Source organism: Lissotriton helveticus, chromosome 8, assembly GCF_964261635.1.
Source record: "Lissotriton helveticus chromosome 8, aLisHel1.1, whole genome shotgun sequence".
Taxonomy (NCBI): domain Eukaryota; kingdom Metazoa; phylum Chordata; class Amphibia; order Caudata; family Salamandridae; genus Lissotriton; species Lissotriton helveticus.
Window position 1 is genome coordinate 377,541,484 of NC_136069.1, and position 23,405 is coordinate 377,564,888.

General features: G+C 41.2%; 1 protein-coding gene across 4 annotated transcripts in view; it reads right to left on the minus strand.

The window, feature by feature from the left end:
• The window catches only part of DCLK1 (doublecortin like kinase 1), a 1,138,541-nt gene that overhangs the window by 156,954 nt on the left and 958,182 nt on the right, over positions 1 to 23,405 (minus strand). For all 4 annotated transcript variants that reach the window (XM_078657178.1, XM_078657179.1, XM_078657181.1 and 1 more), the window contains 3 exons: positions 18,277 to 18,385; positions 13,267 to 13,324; positions 3,260 to 3,379 (listed from right to left, as the gene is read on the minus strand). In XM_078657178.1, coding sequence (XP_078513304.1) covers positions 3,260 to 3,379; positions 13,267 to 13,324; positions 18,277 to 18,385 — 287 coding nt within the window. The remainder of the gene's footprint in view (positions 1 to 3,259; positions 3,380 to 13,266; positions 13,325 to 18,276; positions 18,386 to 23,405) is intronic.

Genomic DNA, 23,405 nt, shown 5'->3' on the forward strand with positions numbered 1-23,405 from the left:
CATACTAATGATTCAATATAAATAGAAGAATGTAACTCTAGTCACACATAATGAAGCTATTAAACTTCACCTTCTGGGTCGCTGACTTTATAGTAAACAAATCTGCACTAATTTCTCATGGAATTCGAAGGTACTCATTTAGTCATCACCTCCACAAGCCACCCAGGCCTTTCCACTCTCTCTCCCGAAACAGGTGCATACATACAGAAATTAACTAATAAAACATAAAGGTGGCACCCTCCCTTCCTCGCATTGTGGATCATTTTTCAATGTGTTCCTCTTTCACAAAATCCTAGTTTCCTCACTTACTCTCTTTCAAAGGATTTATTCTCATACTTCTCTGATTTAGGCCACCCTTCAACTCAACACAACATTATTTGCTCCTTCAGCTACTCCACTTCTCTTAGACTCTTTTCATCTTCTACCTTCCTTTCACTTATCGTCAACTTACCGAAACTCCCCCTTCAATGCTCATCTAGCTTCTTGGATGCTTATTCGCTTTCTCACACTTTTGCCAGACACTCATACATTTTTACCCATCATTATTTTGCTGCCAGTCTCTGTATTGCTGAGTCTTTTTTATAACAGGACTTTTTCCCCCCTACTACTATTCTACACAATGTTCTCCATCAGTCTCCTCCCCTTTCCAATCTTATTACTGCTACAACGCCATGTATTATTTATGCTCTGCAGGGATGGAGTCTTCCATTGTGCACTCCCCCTCAAAAGCACCTTGTAGGGAGGGGAATGGACGCTTTGAAGATGATATTTATGGGTGTGACAAGATGTACCTTCTTGTGGCCATCTTTGAAACAATTGTGGCCATGGAATAATGTGTCCCTCTTGGCATATTATGTACATCATTTGTATTATTGTGTCCATCCCAGGATTAATGGCGATCATCCCAATCATGATGGTGTTTATCTCTGGTATAATGGTCTTCCTTCAAGCATATGGTGGTCCTGGCATAATGGACAGCATCTTTGTCATATTATTGGCTTCATTTGCTTCACATAGGTGGTCCATGGATTATTGGCGGTCCATCTCCTGACAGCTTTAGATATGAAGTTAAAAGTAAGGACAATTAAGAGCCCTCTTCGCAGCCCGATAATTTATCAGGATAGAAAGACATATCAAAGCAATATTTATCTGCATTCCCTTTCATCAGAATAAGCCACTAACATGTCATGGACATCTACCAATTTGGATTAGATAATGTACATGAGATTGCCTTAACCTCCGTAAAGAATTGATTTCAAGATGGTTGCAACAGCTATATTTTTGTTGTCTCTGGGAAAGTGTTCTTAAGTGGTTGTTATTTTATAGACCACTCTCGTGAAAGTGCCAGAGGCAGGGTCAAAGTGTTATCAAAACAGGTCTAACAAATGCAGCATCTACTTGGATGCTCTTGGAAACAAAGTTGCACCTAGCAGCTTCAATTTAACCAGTCCTGAGCTGATTTTAGTCATATATGCTTTGTGGTCCAGCTAGCAGCCTTCACCGTAATATATACTAGGCTTATTCTAGCCATATACGATTTGTGGTCACAGAACAGGGTATCAAAAGTGTATTTAATATATAATTCTTTAAAAGTTTGTATTAACATTTTGCTCACATGACTATCAGATTTATAAAAAAAGAATCAGTGAAATTAATCTATGCTTGAGACATTCAGCTAAAACATGTGGATTACTTAACTGTTGGTACAGCATAAGCACAATAATGCAATTAAGTTACATACCAGCGCTGTTTATAATAAATAGATGATCAATGTATTTAAAACATTGAATGACATGCCACATGGATACCAACATGATTAATCACAGTGATGTTTATGGGACAGTGAAAACAATAAAAATCAATCACTGAGAGAAAGCCAGGGGATTTAAAGAAAAGATCCGTTTAAATTCTTAGATGTTTCTAAAAACCTAAAACATCTGGCATTGTTTTTAACATATCCTCTGATGTATCGTCCAGCTCTCAATTAAAGTAGCCAACCAAAGATTTGAATTCCTTCATTCTATTGTTTAAAGTTTTAGGCTCAGATGCACAGGTCTATTGTGAGGCAGCAGAGATTCTAATTTCCAAAACAGGAGCATTTGCAAGCACCAAACTGTTTTTTTCCATGTAGGGATCCAATTTTTGGAGACAGTAAATTGGGTTTGAGAATGAATACTGATTCACAATTTGGAAGGAGGGTGTTGTGAGCATCCCTAATCAATTTGTGAATCAGTACCACATGCATCAATGGCTTGAGACCAGAATTCCAGTTGCAACCCAATGAAAAGTTATGACTCCTAAGTTGGGCTGGTAACACATTTCCAGGATGGGACACATTCCATTTTGGAATTGCATATGTTTTTGGAGGAGGTGGCAGTGGTCGAGAGGACCACTGCGGATTCTCAGGGAAATTTGTAAAAATGTTTATTCTTTTAAAGGCAGCTCCAGTTTCCTTTAAGAAAACTACTATTTCAAAACAATTACAGACATGCTGGTCTTCTGACCTTTGCAGACCACCCTCCCCTTAATTGGTTCATCAGATTGAGATGCAATTTGCAACCTTTCAGATGAATAGTAATTAGGTCAATTGGATTGCGACTCAATCAGATTGGGAATTTCTTTAACGGACTTATGAAGTACATGATCAAAGAGCAAAATTCCACACTGGTCACGAAAATAGTGGTTGCAAATTTTGAACAGTTTTTGTAATAAGTGCCCTGATATATCTGGTCCTTAATAGAGTGTTTCATGCTCAAATCCCTTTGTAGGAATGAAGAGCAAAGAAGTTATAAAGCTCCACACAACGTAGCGGTTTTGTAGGGTTGTGAAGGCGTGTCCATGCCGTGATACAATAAAGTCAATTTAGACTGCTAAGAGGAAGGCAGCATCTTGGTAGTGGATGAATTCGCTAAAATTGATTTGATGCCACCTGAGCAGTGGAAACCATGACCAAAACTTTGGAAAGCTCTTGACTCTAACCTAAGTGCTGGACCAAACCACATACAATTCAGTGAACTTCTAAAAACGAAACACTTCAGGCTCCGTTTCAAATTAGATTGTCTAGAAAGACAAGGGTCATAATGAAGAAAAATGGATATGATTGTTTATCCCGTCCAATTTAACGTAATTTTTCCTCCCAGTTATTATTTTGTATCTTTTACAGAGTCGAAGAATGTTGTTTTCAAGACTCTCTGAAGATGCCCATCTGGTGAACCATCTAAAAGAGAAGAAACTGTAGGGAAGATGTGTCCCAATTTACCTTCACAAGCTCCATCACAAGATAGAGTTCCATTGGCATGTCCATCTCCTCAATCAGGAGAACGATATTGGGATGCTTGACCTTCCGTAAAATAGATACTTCATTCTGGATCATGTGCTCCTGTCACAGAATAAATACAACAAACACAATTGTTACTGTTTTGGAGAGAAATAAGCTTCACACACAAATACACGCACACATAGAAAGTCATATGGGGAAAACTATACCAGTAACAAGTTCAAAATCCCCATATATTTCCCAAAGCCCGGTTTACCAGGAATAAGTTATGTATGAGAAGTTCCTAAAATCCAGTCACCATTCAACTGCTGTTTGACAGATTTTAGACCAAGGTGAACATACCTCTCCCCTTCAAGTAGCGGTGAAGGCAGCATGACCCTTTGACCCTCATTACGATTTGGGGTATTTCTCCCAGAGGGCAATTCGAATTGTATCTGGGCCTGGAAGTTGCTCAATTCTGTACCCAATAATTTGTCCCATAGACACCAGAGCCTTCCAGATGCTGCAGAGGCTGCAGGCAGAAGTATTGTCTGCCCTCTACCCACACCCTGCAGCACTCCAGGTGGAGCAGGCAATACTCCCAGTGGACAGGCCCAAGCATGCCGTGCACCTCTATCCCCTAAACGCCACCCTCCACCCACACCAGTACGCCTTCACACTTTGTAAAATGTCCGCAGGTTTCCCCAAAAATAGGGGAAAACTACTACATGCATAACGATGCAATAACTCTGATCAACTCATATGGTTATTCCCCATTCCAGGGGCTGGACTGTTCCCACGAGGCACAGGGTCAGACTGATTTGCATATAGCCATGTCTGAACTGGGGTGGCAGAGTGGGCTAAAGAACGGTGATGGATTAAACCCAGATCTTTTGACTGGGTGTGAGTGTTTGATTAGTTCAGATGCTCCGTCCATCACCACCCCCTTTTGTACCGCTTTGGCCACCATAAGTGTGGCAGGGTATGCTCAGACGTGAGTCCCTTGTTCACTTTGCCACTGGATTCAAGCAAGCCGGGCTGAAGAAGGCTGTAATGCCAGAAACCGGTCCTGGGAAGCTTGTTTCCGGTCCAGGGAAGGCATGGCTTGGCAGTTTGGGCTGGACTGTTCCCATGAGGCACAGGGTCAGACTGATTTGCATATAGCCATGTCTGAACTGGGGTGGCAGAGTGGGCTACAGAACGGTGATGGATTAAACCCAGATCTTTTGACTGGGTGTGAGTGTTTGATTGGTTCAGATGCTCCGTCCATCACCACCCCCTTTTGTACCGCTTTGGCCGCCATAAGTGTGGCAGGGTATGCTCAGACGTGAGTCCCTTGTTCACTTTGCCACTGGATTCAAGCAAGCCGGGCTGAAGAAGGCTGTAATGCCAGAAACCAGTCCTCGGAAGCTTGTTTCCGGTCCAGGGAAGGCATGGCTTGGCAGTTCGGGCTGGACTGTTCCCATGAGGCACAGGGTCAGACTGATTTGCATATAGCCATGTCTGAACTGGGGTGACAGAGTGGGCTAAAGAATGGTGATGGATTAAACCCAGATCTTTTGACTGGGTGCGAGTGTTTGATTGGTTCAGATGCTCCGTCCATCACCATCCATTTTTGTACCGCTTTGGCCGCCATAAGTGTGGCAGGGTATGCTCAGGCGTGAGTCCCTTGTTCACTTTGCCACTGGATTCAAGCAAGCCGGGCTGAAGAAGGCAGTAATGCCAGAAACCGGTCCTCGGAAGTTTGTTTCCGGTCCAGGGAAGGCATGGCTTGGCAGTTCGGGCTGGACTGTTCCCATGAGGCACAGGGTCAGACTGATTTGCATATAGCCATGTCTGAACTGGGGTGGTAGAGTGGGCTAAAGAACGGTGATGGATTAAACCCAAATCTTTTGACTGGGTGTGAGTGTTTGATTGGTTCAGATGCTCCGTCCATCACCACCCCCTTTTGTACTGCTTTGGCCGCCATAAGTGTGGCAGGGTATGCTCAGACGTGAGTCCCTTGTTCACTTTGCCACTGGATTCAAGCAAGCCGGGCTGAACAAGGCTGTAATGTCAGAAACCGGTCCTCGGAAGCTTGTTTCCGGTCCAGGATAGTCATGGCTTGGCAGTTCGGGCTGGACTGTTCCCATGAGGCACAGGGTCAGACTGATTTGCATATAGCCATGTCTGAATTGGGGTGGCAGAGTGGGCTAAAGAACGGTGATGGATTAAACCCAGATCTTTTGACTGGGTATGAGTGTTTGATTGGTACAGATGCTCCGTCCATCACCACCCCCTTTTGTACCGCTTTGGCCGCCATAAGTGTGGCAGGGTATGCTCAGACGTGAGTCCCTTGTTCACTTTGCCACTGGATTCAAGCAAGCCGGCTGAAGAAGGCTGTAATGCCAGAAACCGGTCCTCGGAAGCTTGTTTCCGGTCCAGGGAAGGCATGGCTTGGCAGTTCGGGCTGACTGTTCCCATGAGGCACAGGGCCGACTGATTTGCATATAGCCATGTCTGAACTGGGTTGGCAGAGTGGGCTAAAGAATGGTGATGGATTAAACCCAGATCTTTTGACTGGGTGTGAGTGTTTGATTGGTTCAGATGCTCCGTCCATCACCACCCCCTTTTGTACTGTTTTAAAGAGCAAAGCATAACCCCTGAAGGGCTTCATGGGACTATCGCTAATCACCAAAGTTTTCAAAAGTGGTACACAGGATACTATCATATCTTCATGGTTTTCTTCAATTAAAACAAGTCCAGCTACTTCTGCGTATTCAGTTCAGAATAATTCTGCAACTGTGTCAATTTGATTGAAAATGCGTTGCCCTCTGGGCCATTTCTTTCTGCTCTTGTGAATTGTAGCGTCAACGAGTGTGTTGACATCACACGTGAGCCTGGAGAAAGTGCCTAAAAGAGATGAGTCTCCCTCTAAGAACATTGATAAATAGATATCGATCGGTGCTTAGTGCACTCTTGTACTTGATTTCAACTGAATCCAGAGGTGGTCAAACATGAGCTGACTCTCCCAGCAACTCTCTGCATCAAATGCAGTTTATAGGTAGCTACATTGGGTGCGCCAAAGTGGAGAGCTATTGCAGTAAAACCATCCATGCTGTAAAGCAAACGGATGTAAAATTATCTCTATACATTAATCTTGTTAAAACAAGACTGAGGGGCATATTACCAACAACTAGCGATAATTATCGCTATGTTGGTTTAGCGGCGATATTTTTATCGCTGAGCTGCGGCGATTTTTATCGCTTAGGAACCTTGCTATTATCAAGGTATATCTCCTAAGCGATAAAAATCGTCCGAAATGCATGAATATCGCTGAAAAGTCAGCGATATTCATGCATTACCGAGCTAATGCTCTTAGCCATGTTATCCACCTACCATTGGATAACATGGCTAAGAACTGCTCAGGGGCAGGTGTTAGCTTTTGGAGATAGCGATGTTAGCGACTGTTTCCAGTCGCTAACATCTTGGCACGCCCACTTTGCATGTCATTAGTAATAAATATCACTGACATGCAAAGCAGGGCCCAAGATGGTCGCTATCTCCTACTAGCTGTCGCTAACTGGTGTTAGCGACAGCTAGGTAATAGGGAGATAATTTTATTTCCGCTTTCTTGGCTTTTAAAGCCAAAAAAGCGGAGATAAACCCCCTTGATAATATGCCCCTGAGTCACTTACCTTAACCAATTTGTATCCCTAAGACGTTTACTAATGGGACCAGATCTAAGCAGTCCGCAGTGTAACAGGCCACAAATGAAGAGACCATAAAAAAAGCCTCATGCAACTGGAGCAAGACTTCCATTTTTTTTGTTCCTAATTATCTTTAAGCTGCAGTAGAACAACCAGACATCAGTAGTTTGGAGGCTCCCGTGGTAGAGGACACTAGAAATACTAAGATATTTACCTACTCTCAATAGTAGTCACATGTTTGCATAATGCAGGTAAAATAAGAACCTAAGAGAATGACTCATGTAGGCTAGAGGGCCTCTCAACCACCCGCTGTTTTCAGTGGGTATTCGTAATTGAACTGTTGCCGCCACCACCATTGATTTGGTTTGTCTGCCAGGACAGAAACTTTCCTGAAGGCTATGCCACTTGATGGATTTCACAAAATCCTGCTACCAGCTGCAACCTGCTTTCACAACACACCAGACAGGGAACTGCTAACTATTGAATGGTTGAGTTTAACCCCTTCGGCGCTGATGACAAAGCCAGCTCGTCATCAACGTTACCTGCGCTGCGCGGATGACGAGCTGGCTTTGTCACAAACAAGCCATTTTTTTTTTCAGCGCACAGCGGTAAAACGCGGTAGCGCGGTAGGGGTTAAATATTGGCTGGGTTAGAGGGATCTAGTGAGGCCTTTTAATTACAAGAGGATTTTCTGTAGCTGCTTTTAGATAGGGAGAATTACGCGTGAGAGAGCGAAAGTGGTTACGATTTTGTACACATCAGCACATATTGCTCACAAGAGTCCTGTAGGCATAAGATGTTGTGGAAAGCCCGACGGATATCTCTTATCAGATACCTCTAACAATGCCTGCTTGTCGGGTGTTTATTGCTTATAGTACCGTGTCTGACTCCAAGTTGGACCTAGAGGGTATGTGTAAGGAAAGAGGATCATCTAATATTTGATAATCTTGTATCTTGATAGGGATATTGTGGAATTGAATAATTTAGTCAAGGAGTTACCCCCCGTTCACAGTTTAAATATTCTTACCTTCAAGAGCTTCAGGAACACTCCCTTTCAAAATCCATAACTTATATGAAGTTTTAAGTACTCTATACTGTCATGGATCCCATCAGTCTGTGCTTCCACTTTCTATTCTCCATGTTTGTTTCATTAGAGACCTTGTGCAGCCAAACTGCAGTCAATGGCATATGCGATATCTGTCCATCGTTAATCTGCAATAGCAAGTTTTCAGCCACTGTGAGGGGAATGTGAGAAACATGGCTCAGCTGCCAAGCTAGTCTGTTTCCAGCCAGGCTCCCCCACCATGGTTGTCAGTGTTAAAAATCACATTTTCCTGGCCGCTTGGTAAACAATAAAGCATGGTGGTGCAGTATTTTTTAATCCTGACACACATATTAATGTTATTTTGACGTTTTATAGGACAACCCATGCTGTTTTCAAATGTTGCATTTGTCTGAGTCAACATATTTTGTGCATCTGTCTGGCTGCAATAAGCCTAGAAGGCCCGCCTTGCTCTCACAGATGCAGGAGTTCAGTTGATATGGCAGATACCCACACACCTAGATGCGGACATTACCGTCGGGCTTCCAACACCAAAAGGTCCATTATTTCTATTTCTATTTTTCTATTTAGGGAGTTTTATAAAGCGCTTGGTGACGCAACAGCGGCGTGTCCCCGCGCTGAGGAGAAACTTTTATTACTGGAACTTACAGAAGCGGCATACCTACTGAGCGAATAGGGCAGTTTTAAGCTTGGCTCTAAAAATTTATTCTGATGGCTCTAATCGCAGTGCCACGGGTAACTTATTCCATCTAGAGGCTGCAAGGTATCTGAAAGATCTTCCGCCCATCCGTGCTCTAGACACCTTAGGAACAACCAGGAGTCCAGAGCCGGAGGATCTCAAGGATCGGGGAGGTTCGTAGGATGTCAAGAGTCCCTGCAGAGGGAGAGGAGATCTCCCGTTAATGATCCGATGGCACGTGCATAGTGCTTTAAATTCTACCCTACTTCTGACTGGGAGCCAGTGCAGAGACCGAAGGGCCGAAGATTATCACAGCAGTTTGGGGTTCTATTCTTTTTTTTCCCTATTATAGAACAAGGCCCAGCATCACACAACAGAGGGAATAGATTGATGTTTTCATTTAAATTCATTTCTGAGACCGAACATGCCGGACAGACCCTTTGAAACCCTCATGCTACCAACACGCCACCTAGACTTATTGTTGGTAAACATGGGCGGCTCCCCCACAATGGCGGAGGAGAGTTGCCTCACTGCCTGGCTCAGAGCCAGCAAATGAAAAATAAAACGATGTTCTAAAATCATTTTATTTTTCCTTTGCCGGCTCTGTGCCAGCTTGTGCAGGGAGGGGCGGGCATGGGGAGGAGGAGTTCTATGGGCACTCCCTAAGTATGCATAAGTGTTTGGCCGGCCGTCTCAGGCTGACCAAAACACACATGTGCACTCAGTTTTCTCCAGCCTGGATGCATTCAACAGCAGGGTTGGAGAAACCCCCACAGACTCCCTGGCCTGAGTGGAGCGTCTTTTCAGCTCGCTCAGGCCAATCCCTGCACTGCATCTAGAAGAGCAGAGCAGGGATTGGAAGGGAGTGTGTCCCTGAGGCTGCCGGGAAGAGAAGAAGAAGCGTGACACGACACGGGAGGCAGCCGACAGCTTCAGATACATTTTAAATTTATTTTTATATATTCCCCACCCCCACCCCTGCCCACCACCCATTGTTGGTGGTGGCCACCACTGTCTGCAATGCGCTGACAAGTCAACAAAGCTCCTCCTACTCAACGCCAACATATATCTTAGAATCATTCAGTTAAAGTAAGCTTACACATACCACATCATCAGTTATCAATAATGCAGCATTACTATTTCTCTGGCTAACTATGCTATCCAGAAAACAAACGGCACTGTCTGTGCGTTGTACAACCAACTAATGAAGCCAGATGAAAATAGATAGGTTTCTCCGGCGGTAAACAGTCAAAATATCGAGTAAAAAATATCGAATGGACATAATATCGAGTTTAAAATATAGAATGGACAAAATATCGAATGGACAGAATATAGACATCAAAAATATCGTTTTTAAGGTAAGTAATGTAATATCGAATGTTAAAAATATAGAAAGTTAAAATATCGAAGTATATAATATAGGTTATTAAAATTATCGAATTTTTAATAATAGCGAATTTTTATGGTGTTTTTTATGTTATTATATGTGTGAAAAGTGTGTATTTATGTCATAATTTATTTTAATTAATTAATTTTTATTTTTTTATTTTTGCGTAATTTAATTCTGTAGCGGGTTGTGGGTTTATAGGGGAATAGGGTGGGAAGTAATTTAATTATAATTAATTAAATATGTAAATTCATTTATTGGTATTCATTTTTAATTAATTGTTAATTAATTTATATTTGGTAATTAATTAAATTTTAATTGGCAATTAATTTTAATTAATTGATTAATTGCTAATTATGTTAATTTTATTAATTTATTTTCTGTAGCGGGTTGTGGGTTTATAGGGGAATTGGGTGGGAAGTAGTTTATTTATAATTAATTAAATATGTAAAATTATTTATTGGTATTTTTTTAGAATTACTTGTTAATTAATTATTATGGGTAATTAATTACATTTTAATTGCCAATTATTTTTATTTAATTGATTAATTGCTAATTATGTTAATGTTACTAATTTATTTTCTGTAGCGGGTTGTGGGTTTATAGGGGAATAGGGTGGGAAGTAATTTATTTATAATTAATTACATAATTCAATTTATTTAATTGTATTTAATTTGAATTAATTGTTAATTTATTTTTAATTGTTAATTAATTAATTGTTAATTTGTAATTAATTTGTATTGATAGGTAACTAATTGTAATAATTAATTTTAATTTGTAATTTTAATTGATTAATTAATTGGTAATTACTTTTAATTAATATTTTATAGATATTAATTTATATTTTTTTAAATAATATATGAAGTATTTACTTTCCCTACTGTTGCACTCTCTGGAGTGGGAATAGTAATTTTTACCCCTACGCTATCCAACGCTTTCCCTACTGTTGCACTCTTTGGAGTGGGAATAGTAATTTTAACCCCTATGCTATCCAATGCTTTCCCTACTGTTGCACTCACTGGAGTGGGAATAGTAATTTTTACCCCTACGCTATCCAACACTTTCCCTACTGTTGCACTCTTTCGAGTGGGAATAGTAATTTTTACCCCTACGCTATCCAACGCTTTCCCTACTGTTGCACTCACTAGAGTGGGAATAGTAATTTTTACCCCTATGCTATCCAACGCTTTCCCTACTGTTGCACCCACTGGAGTGGGAATAGTAATTTTTACCTCTACGCTATCCAACGCTTTCCCTACTGTTGCACTCACTGGAATGGGAATAGTAATGTTTACCCCTACGCTATCCAACGCTTTCCCTACTGTTGCACTCTATGGAGTAGGAATAGTAATTTTAACCCCACTCTATCCAACGCTTTCCCTACTGTTGCACTCTTTGGAGTGGGAATAGTAATTTTTACCCCTACGCTATCCAACGCTTTCCCTACTGTTGCACTCTTTGGAGTTGGAATAGTAATTTCTACCCCTACGCTATCCAAAGCTTTGCCTACTGTTGCACCCACTGGAGTCGGAAAAGTAATTTTTACCCCTACGCTATCCAATGCTTTCCCAACTGTTGCACTCTTTGGAGTGTGAATAGTAATTTTTACCCCTACGCTATCCAACGCTTTCCCTACTGTTGCACTGACTGGAGTGGGAATAGTAGTTTTTACCCCTACGCTATCCAACGCTTTCCCTACTGTTGCACTCAGTGGAGTGGGAATAGTCATTTTTACCCCTACGCTATCCAACGCTTTCCCTACTGTTGCACTGACTGGAGTGGGAATAGTAATTTTTACCCCTACGCTATCCAACGCTTTCCCTACTGTTGCACTCAGTGGAGTGGGAATAGTAATTTTTACCCCTACGCTATCCAACGCTTTCCCTACTGTTGCACTCAGTGGAGTGTGAATAATAATTTTTACCCCAACGCTATCCAACGCTTTCCCTACTGTTGCACTCTTTGGAGTGGGAATAGTAATTTTTACCCCTACGCTATCCAACGCTTATCCTACTGTTGCACTCAGTGGAGTGGGAATAGTAATTTTTACCCCTACGTTATCCAACGCTTTCCCCACTGTTGCACTCACTGGAGTGTGAATAGTAATTTTTACCCCTACGCTATCCAACGCTTTCCCTACTGTTGCACTCTTTGGAGTGGGAATAGTAATATTTACCCCTACTCTATCCAACGCTTATCCTACTGTTGCACTCACTGGATTGGGAATAGTAATTTTTACCCCTACGCTATCCAACGCTTTCCCTACTGTTGCACTCACTGGAGTAGGAATAGTAATTTTTACCCCTTCGCTATCCAACGCTTTCCCTACTGTTGCACTCATAATATTGTATATTTTTTAATATTATTATGTTAATATATATATATGTTTTAACAAATAAAATTGTATTATTTTTTTATAACTTAAATTAATTATTTAATAATTTTAAGGTTATTTAAGTATTTTTAAGTATATGTTAGTTATTTATTTTTAATATTTTTTTAATTTTACATTAATTTTAATAAATTCGATATTTTTACAAAGAACATCTTTTTAAATGATATTTTTGATTCGATATTTTTGTACTTACCTTTTTGTAGATAGGACTTCGATATTTTTGTAGTCGATATTTTGGAGTCGATATTTTAAATGCCTATATTTTTGTAGTCGATATTACGTCAGTGATCCTTCTCCGGCACACCCATAAATACATATAACACACCAAAACTATATATAGCAGGACAGAATTCCTTTTACATTCACATGAACCAATACAAACCATTGCTAGAGTACACACTTGTCAAACCTCTATTAACTACACAACCAAATTTACATAACCAATGGATGGAACCCCCAGAACCACAAAATAGAGTCCTCTTATTATGGAAGCACATTGGTGCACAATTAGTAGTAGAAAATGCTACAGTGCCGAAAACATAACATTGTTATCGTTAGGCCAATGGAAATGTGTAGAACACTTTTCCTTCTCTTTATGTAGACGTTTCGGCACTACTCTGATTAGAACGGCATTTTCAGTTTGCGTGCCTCTTTTTCACCAAATTATGAAGAAAGCATTTGGGTTTATCTTGGAGTCTGGCCTTCCATATCTGTATGTCTGACCCGAGTTTGGAGGCTTCATAACCCAGGAAAATTCAATTTCAGAAGGAAAATTGAAGAAATATGGCGTTACTTACTTTGCCTCTACATTTGCTTTTGTTGATGATTTTCAGAGCATATTCTCTACCCGTTGATCTACAGCAAAACAAAATCAATAAATGGAGAGGGTCAATAAAAGGAGAAGATGTATTTTAATTTAGAACATATTTTAGAAGTACTACAATGGACTTGTTTGGCTTTGAAGAGTGTATTTTCTTACATTTAATCAGTGAACGCTCGCCAACAGTTTCTGTATAGAATTCAACGGTTAGACAACAAAAAAATCATGAAATTTGCCATTTTTAACTGCATAAACCGAAATTTGCACCCCTGCCATGAAACCCATACCTCAAATAGATTACTCATGAGCTGAAAGATGTCAGATCATGAGTTACGACAATGCATATCACCGTAACATTATCCATTAAATCTCTGTTTATAAAGTATAACTTCTTAGTCTTGATATTTGCTGCTATTTAATGATTTGTTGTTAAGTCCTGTTAATTATCTGTATACATTTTGTGAGGTTATAAGCAGTTCATTTGGACTGTGAGTTATGGTTTTTTAAAGAGGGGGGGTGCAAGTTACTGTTTAAGAAGCTAAACTTAACAGGTCAATTTCAGGATGGAGTTTTTGTTTTTAATTTGTAATGCATATCTTTACTGCAACTTTGTTTTTTAAGGGAACATATAGAAGAACATATGAATTTTGAATTTGTGGGCCTTCTTAACAAACTGCACTTTGAGGAATGTTTTGCAGTACTAGGGTAGTGCTACAAAACATACTACAAAGGGCTATGCACAAACTGCACTTTTGTATTAACGTACAATTTTGAGTAAGCTTACTACTACTATTCTATATTGTAAGTTGTAATAACTTACAACTTTATATTAAGTTCCTACCTCAATTGTTTTCAATGGGACGGTGTTGCAGTACCAGTGGTTGGCCATGTGTAGTGAAGAACTTCCTACAAAAGAGTAAGCTACTACAAAAGTGCATGTTATGTATATTAAAAAGTATGAAAATTACTCAAAGGTTAAGTCTTAGTCAAAAGTGCAAGTTACCTTCGTAATTAAGGCCCTTTATGTATACAGACCAGCCGCGGTCGGTAGGGGAGTACCTGCCGGGGCGGTGACATGGGGAGGGGGAGGGGCAGGGTGGGGGGTAGTAATCTATGGATAATGGACGTTTACAGGTAAGTGAACATATAAATAAATCAAGCGAATTTTGTTGTGTGCACTGCATCCCTAAATGCAATGCAGTGCACACAATGAAATTCGTTTTATTTATTTATGTTTACTTACCTGTAAACGTCCATTATCTATAGATTACTATCCCCCACCCTGCCCCTCCCCCTTCCCACGTCACCGCCCCGGCAGGTACTCCCCTACCGACCGCGGCTGATACAGACTGATGTCCAGAAAGCTGATTCATCTATGGTAGCTATGCATGGCACATAGCTGCCCAGGTTTAAAATACCTGATACACAGCTGTACATGTGACTGGCATACAAATGACCACGCAGACTGACGTGCCTCGCTTTTACAGTCTGCAGTATCTCCAAAATCCCTGTGATTGACTAATTGGAGGTGATTACATTTGCCATGTTGTGCTAACTTACCTTTATACAGGAGGGTGCGCTGTATCCTGATGCAGAGCTAGGTTACACTGCCTTCCCCCACCAATTGGCTGAGCCGCGAACCTAGATTCTGGATACCATCATTGACCAACCCAAAAGCTTTGTACACGAGGCAGAAAAACATGTAAACCACCTCCTGGGTGATCTACATTTTCGGACTGTCTAAGAACATAGTGTGTGTTGGAAACGTGTCACACTCAGCAAGTTTTCCCTTATTTACACATGAATCAGATTTATTTCCTTTTTGGACGCATTGGCACGTTTGCATCCCTGTCCGTAGTACCCTTCTGTGATACTCAAATACTCCTCAGGGGTTGTTAACTAAGGGCTGTGCAGGGACTTGTATGTTGCTGTGCAATTTTGCACTGGGTCAGCAAGAATTTTGTAATGGTAAGTAAATTGATGCAATGCTTTGCATCACTTTTGACCATGCAGGGCACTGCACACATCCTTTTCCACAGATGGCCCTTTGAGCTGTGAATACCTGTTTTGTAACACAGCCCCGTAATACTCATATTTGACAGCAGCACGGGGATTGGATGGGGAGGAAATTATGTTGGCCCAGGGACTGCTTGGACCAGAACTGGAAGCAGAGGAGTGCAAGGTGGCCAGAAGCACCAGTTACGTTTTTTTTTTAATGATCAAACCCATCTCCCTGCAGCCCCTGCACCTAATCCTCCCTGCCCCACCGCTCTTTATCAGTGTCGTCCACCACTTATTAAATGATCATCTAGTCATAAGGTGCAATCAAGACTCGGAAATATTGGTATTTGGCTATTGTGGTCTTTGGCATGGCAGAGCCCCCAAGAAAAACTGTGAGCCACAGCACTTATTTTTATATTAGTTGGTAAATTTAACAATGTTAACTAACACGATTAAAAACAGCAGAAGCAAGTTTCAGCACAGACACTTAAGAATATTTGTTGCCAAAAATCATGCAAGTTGGATTTAAAAGAAACACATAAATTAATTGAACTATAGCAAGGGAGAAATACTTAAGACTACCACGTATGCCTCTTCTTGCTACTAATCTGCTTGAATTATTGGTTACAGTACATGATTTTTCGTTTTCTCTAAGCATCCCAAAGTTCATCAGATTTAGTTTGTACTACAAGTCGATGCGTTTTGGTGGATAACAGAAGATATGACTATCTTCCTCAGGACAAAACGATATTGCCCACATTTACATACATAGAGACAAATTAAAAACCTTTTCTAATGTGCTATTAATCTTAAAATTGCCGCCTAAGTATATGGAGTCCGAACTGAATCAGCGGATTCCAGAGTCACTGTCTGACAGTTTCAATGACACATCCAGTGGAAATACTTCTTATGTAGTTAATTCCACAGGGGATCCATATAATTCAGGAGATTGTTGTGCTTCAATATATGTACCTTCACCTACAGTTGAAATAAATCTCCTCTGGTTCGAGGTTGTAGCTGGTGGATCTTAACTTAACTCCTTACACTCCGAATCGCCATTTGAGATCCCAGGGGGCGGGTTTAGTGCATGTTCCTAAAATCAGAACAGCAAGAATGGGAGGGAGGTCCTTCCGGTTCTTGACTGCCCGTCTATGGAATAGTCTTCCTCTTAGGCTCCGTGGTCTTCCGCAAAAATTTGAAGACTTACCTATTCCCTAGGGGATATGCAGTGGGATATTCTGGTGGGGGAGGGTATAATAGTATGGTATCGGGTGGCCAAGTCATTAGCGCGGGGACACACTGGCTAGTGTAACCAGGCGCTGTATAAGCTTCAGTTAATATTATTATTACTATCTGTTTAATTAATCAAAAAATCCCGTAGTTTCCTTGTACCTCGTATGTCAGGTTGTGGATGATTGTTATTGGGTGTTGGACTCTATGGCAGAGTTGAGGGTTCGGTATCCCTTTTTTTCATGATCGATATAGTTGCCTCAGTCTCAAATTTCAATTAGAAAATTGCTAATTGAAATTTGAGACCGTGGTGACAACACCGATCCTGAATTGCCATCGGTCTCACGGATGAGTTTTCCCAAAATTACCGGGCTCTTTAGTGACGTTAAGCAAGATCAAAGAAGTTGCTATCTACGGAACATGAGACCACAAAGCCAACTTCTCTTTTCTTGCCAAAAGATCACCACGGAAGAGCGATAAAATTACAGGGTAGAAAAATTGTGCTGAGTCAGCCAATTGTACGGAAACGCCTACTGACCAAGTAGCATATATTATCGCACTGCACGGCAGCAGTCGCCGAGGTCTGTTTTTTGTTCCCAAGCTAATATCAATCTCTAATTCCTCAGAGGAGCATAGTAGCTGACAAAATATATATAGCCTAAATACGATTAAAACAACTGCAGTTTACGGGAATCTTTGTTTGAATCCTTTTTTACTGCAGAAATTACATTATGTAAAAAGGAGACTGTTCAGCTTTTAGAATGGACCCTGAATTTTGGATCACAGAGGAATCATTGCTTTACTGCTTCAAGACTCACAAGTGAAAAGTGAATATTATATCTAATTTAAAAGCTTTGAGATAATGAATAATATGCATTTTTGAATGCACAAAATTACGTAAACAAACCTGACTCGAAAAATATGCATTTGTTAAAAACACTACAGAAATTATTTTCATGAGTAGTCGCAGAGAGAGCTCTATCTCTGACATTTTTGACAGGGTAAAATTTGAGAATTACATTTAAAAAACGAGCAAAAGAATTTCATGGCTCTATTCATATCTATCTAGAGGTGCACAGGCAGTTATTGCAGATCACTTTTCTTTTTGGCCCCCACAAAAACCCAGCATGTCTGGAACATCACCAGCAAACAAATATGGCAGGGTGTACTTGGAAACACTCAGGCTGCAGCACTGGCCTCCAAGGTAAGATTATAAACTGAGCATAACCTGAACTCGTTTCTTGTTTTGCATGAATACAATTCTGTTAGCTTATATTAAAGCAAATGCTAGAATTAAAATACAGTGCATTCCTCGCTGCCAACATTTCGACCCACTGTAGTGCCAGCATTTTTTTTCGTAGGCCTGCAGTGGATTATTACCAGAGATAGGTTTTCAATTACCGCGGCGCCTCTCCGTGCTTTGCTCACTGACCCTGACTGAACGTCTAATCAGCAACAAGAGTACTTAATTTAACACTTTATCGCAATGGAAAAATAACAACTGAAAAAAATGTGACATGGTTATTGCAAACAACACAATCTATCCAATTGCAAGCTTGGAGTAGTAGAATATAAAGATTTTGTCGGGAAGCCGTGACGTGTTCACGCTGGATGCTGTTACGTAAATTCCTTACGTGATCACGTTGCTCATCCCACCTGGTCTTTTGCAAAGGATCATACAGTTGACAATTCAGGCAAGTACTGCCAATGAGATGAGCACGCAGTGGCAAAGATACAGGCACATTTTCATTCTTACCTTTCTATACATTCCTTTACAATGGCGAAATTTCCATCTCCTATTGTCCTTCCAACTTTATACCGTTCTGCTATGGAGACTGGCACCTGGAACCCTTCGTCCAACACGTCTGAAAGAGCCATTTAGTGGGCATTTGTTAAACAAGCCGCTATACAACTTTGTATTATTGGACACAATGACAATCACTCACACACAAACCTTTTGGACATTAACAAAAGATCATGACTTGGTCCCAAGAGGCCATAAACAATTCTCCAAGTTATCACATTTCACTCATGGATTTGTGAGTGAGTGGAGTATCTTTTTGGAACCCAGCACAGGTGAAGGGTCGGAGAGATGTCACATTCCATCAATAGAAGTTGAGTGCGCCATTGGAAGTGTGATATAGGAGTCCACAATTTGTGTGATGATATACGCCATATGATCATTTCAACTTGTTTTCATAGTGCTTCATACCACACTTCTGCTGTTTCTAAGCACTGTATAAAACAGATGTTGCTGTTACCCAATATAATGGTACACCATTGGCCAACTTGGGAAGGCTGGACAGTTAGTCTTGCCGGGATTCAGATTCGAAATCTGCAGATCACATCGTCCCACAGCGACAAGCGTTCGTTTTTTAGGCCTTCGTGCAGTTAATGTGCTGCCTGATGATCAGTATCATTTTCTGGGGTATGATACATAATATAGCTCTCCATTTAAGTACATAGTGTTCTTTGAAGGCCTTCCAGCATGTTTGTATGTGGAGGATTATACGTATGTGAACTGAAGGAGGTGGCAAATTATGGCCTGTGGGGAGTCCTTGTTCCAAGTTCCAACCATGCTGCGTAGGCAACGTGAACCCGCAGATGTGGAGTATGCCGATTATATTAAATGTGTGTGTTATTTTGGGTATGACGGCAGGTGATAGCTCTCTATGGATGAGGTTACGTGCCAGAAAGGATCTTTCTGCTGTAGTTTGTAGTGTGCTGTCGGTTGTAGTAGACTGTAGTTGTGAATACAGTTTTTTTACAGTAGATATTGCAAGGTCTAGGGGCCAAATCACACTTGGATGTATGACGTTACAACGCATGCTTTTATAACGCATGCCATTACGAGGCAGGTTTTACAACGCAAGTCGTTACAACGACTTGCGTTGGGGGGCGCGGGATAGTGAATAGTTTAATTTACTATTCCAACTCCAGTCCCCATGGATAGTAGGGAAGGTGTTGGATAGTAATTAAACTATTCCCTATCCTAGAGCACCCTCCAGCGCAATCCGTTGTAATGACTTGCGTTGTAAAGGTTGCGTCGTAATGGTAGTGCGTTGCAAAAGTTGCGTTGTAAAGGATGTTTCCCGCAACGAAGCAAGCCACCTTGCTACGCTGTGTGAAAGGACAGGAATGTGCAGTATTTAACATTATACAGCGCATTCTTGTCCTTTCCTTGCACTGGCACACAATGTGCTGCCTAGCACCAATGCAGTTACCCTTGTACCATGGTGCATGGATGCCTGCATTGTAAGCAGGAGTGTTTTTGTGCAAGAAGGAACATCTTCCTGCACAAAAACAATCCTCTGAGACATTTTCCTCTTTCTGTGAGCTCCAGAAAGCTGCACACATGAAAAGAAGTAAAAACGAGATCAAATAATGACATTTCTCCTTGTTACGCATCACCTTGGGCGGTGTAGCATTTTGACACATTCCCAGGTCTACCGCTAATGGTAAACCTGGGAATGCACCAAAATCCATGGGTGAATGTGTGAGCACACCCACGCTCCACCCATGGAACGCCTCCCTGGGGCAGAGTAGTGGTAGGCAGCTTTCTTAATTTCAGAGGACATAGAACCGGGCACATGCCTAAACTCGATGTCACTCAAGTGGCCTGTATTATGCTCAAACAACGATGCATGTGCATGCATCAGGTATTTGTAGCATGCTAGCTCACACATTAAATGCAGGGTGCCTTCAGCATGGCTGCCTCCTACTGTCGACAGATACCTCCCCTTTCTGGATGACTACAAGCAACCTCTGCTAAGGTTAACACATTGACTACTTCGGTATCGATTGGTCAAGCAACCACTATACCAGCAAAATTCAAGAACCTCCAAGCACAGATGGGTGTACAGCCAAGACAAACAGAGAAGTAAGTACGGCAAGGGTACAGCCACAGTTTTACGGGAGTGTGCAGAGTAATAGAAACAATCGTGAATTTCAAGGCTAATGCCAATGCTCCAGCCATTCTCTTTCCCAAGGACGCATGGCATCACGGCTACCTGATTAGGCCAACCAAATGCAGACAACATAGGCAATAAAGGGCATGTAATTACAGATGCATTGGACAAAGGTCTGCTTTGAGCAACAGGCACAGACACTTCAGGAGACAGCTGGGGAAGGCAGGTGCTGCTGCAGTTGATGCCCTTACTTTGAGCATCCCAAAGGTGCTTGACACCTGCCCAACCCTGTCTCATGTGGCCTGCCCCAAAGAGTCTGTTGTCACCTAACATCAGTACATTTTTCTTGCATTTCGTCTATCATCTGTTTGTGTGCTGCTAGTGCCTTCTGAGTGATCTTTGGTTACCTCTGTTTGGAACTCTGTGACTCATGAAAACCTGTCCTTTCTAGCTATGTTCTTTCCCAGAGAACCAAGCACATGTACCTTGAAATTGGTGCTTAGATCAAGCACTTTGCTTAAAAACATGAACGCCTAGAATTGTTTTGAAAAATTAAAAATTAAATGAACAGAAGTGACAAAGTATCTGAAAAAAGAAAGGGAAGTTGGAAAAACCCAAATGGAAAACAAAACCTTATTGCATTTAATTAAAGGTCACGAAAGTAGCAGAGTGGGAGTCAGGAGGATAATGAGTAGGATAGAGAACACGAAAAGTGACAGGGCGAAAAACCCAATTATAAAAAGCAGATTTTTTACAGCCAAATTAGTGTTCTAACTCATTGGGTTAGAAAAATATCCATATTAATAGGAAAGAAGATTTTTCAAACAAGTGTTTTCAAACCATTTGACTAGAAGTCGTTTTTAACCAAATGACTCAAACGATTAAGTTAGGGCTTAATTTACTATTTGGCAGCATTTTATTTTTATAAATAAAAAAACAAGACAAGGGCATCATTTTGTGGTTTTCTTGGTAGTAACAGGCAGTGAAAACTGATCTGTATGTCTGCCCATCTAAAGTAGGTGGGTGGGCATACATCCCAACTTCTGACGGCCCTTACTTCGTTGGAGGGGTCGTACCACGATGGAGACAGAGTAGACTCCACTGTGGTTACACCAAAGGTCCGCATACATTTAAAACAGGTGGGCAGTCTATTATATTGGAAGAATGGCTAGTCTGTTGCGAGGAGTTCCCTTTCTGCCAACCTAGAAATCCGGCCCTTAGTTGCTAGTTTTGTGCCTCTGCTCTTTGAGCCAGAAGAGCCAAGGAGATCTTCTTGCACTGCAATATGCTGGAAAATAGCCCTGAGGAGGCCTAGGGCACTGTACAAGGAGGCACAAATTACAAATGCAGAATAACACAGTAGTGCATGAGATGAACGTATATTTGCTGGGGAAAGTTATAAGCCATCGCAATCCTTCATCATACCAGCGACCCAGGAAGAAGTGAAACATTTTAACAATTCTGATTGATCTCTATGCTGTCCAATCAAGATAAATACAAGACACCCTATAACTGATAGCACTTTATTCTCACCTCAAGTCAAAGAATGGATAGGAGGTTGTCTCCCTGCTGGGAGTTGATGGCAGAAAAGAATAAAGGAACTTTCTTAAGTGGAAGCTCATAATGCAGTACATTTGTGGCTGTTAGTCAACAAAAACATGTTACCTGCACACTAGCATAAAATTGCACAGAAAGGACTGCACAGCATTCCGTTAATATCCTTAAACTTGTTATCTTGGTCTCTTTAAAATCAGCTGATCATTTTGTATTAAGGTTTTTTTTAAATTGAAAACCATTGTGAGGCTATGTGACATATGTATGCCGATGTATTGTATTACACTTTCATACTATTATTCTATGCTCAACCCTTTGGTAGCTTAGCACAAAGCGGCCAGGCTTAACTTAGAGGCAATGTGTATAGTTGTACAAAGCACTTCAAACAGTAATAAAGTGAAAACGAAGCACAAGAAAAATCCCACACCAATTTAGACAAAGAGAGTACATTTCAATAAATAAATTAAGACCACAACAACAAAAATCCAATTAGTAGAACAGGAGATATGCAATTTTAAAGATTTCAGTGAAAATAGTGCCAAAAAGCACCAAGAGCTAATTGTTGTTATCTGGTTGCACCGGTCTGGGACAAAGTCAAAAGTTCAGGCCGACCGCGATGGCCACAGGCCAGCTACAGGGACCCACTTAAGTCTGCTGAACACAGTACTTAATCCTGATTCTGAAAAGATAAGGAGTCCTGCGTCACAGCTGCATCGTGCACCTGAGGCAATGAAAGGTCCGGGTGAGGAAATGCGTCGTGCAATGGCGATTCGGGGAGCGGCGAAGTGTGATGCAATGTCCTTGCGTGGAGATGCAATTGGGAAAACAACAAGCGGTATAAAGGAATGAATACAGAACAATTATTCAGGAAGGTACTTTTAATTTACCCTCACCGCGTTTATCATTCACAATTAATATATCAAACAAAATTATATCCTCATAGCCAATAACACCTAATCAATGAAATACACAAAAAATGACATATATCATAATATTCTGTACATGGACACAAACTCCACATAAAAAACACATAGGAACCCTAAAAATAAATTTTTGGTAGTGGCTTCCATACAAATCTGGACAGACCACTAAGAGGTAGTCTCAGAGACACACTTCAGAGTTAATCAACTGCTTCAATTTGATTACAGTGTGACACCCTATAATTTAGAAACACACTATATTTCCATTGACTCCTCCTTAACAGTGTGGAGATGCATCATGCTGCGGTTGTTCCGATGGACTGCGCTGGTCAAGGCGATGTCCTTGTGTGGAGATGTGTCACGCAGCAGTGGTTTCAATGGGCCGTGATGGACAATGCAAAGTCCTTGCATCGGGAAGTCAAAGCAGCAGATGCGATGCCCCAGTTCGGATGGTGATGCATCGAGCAGCAGAGGTGTTGCACCGGTTTTGCAAGAGATGCTCC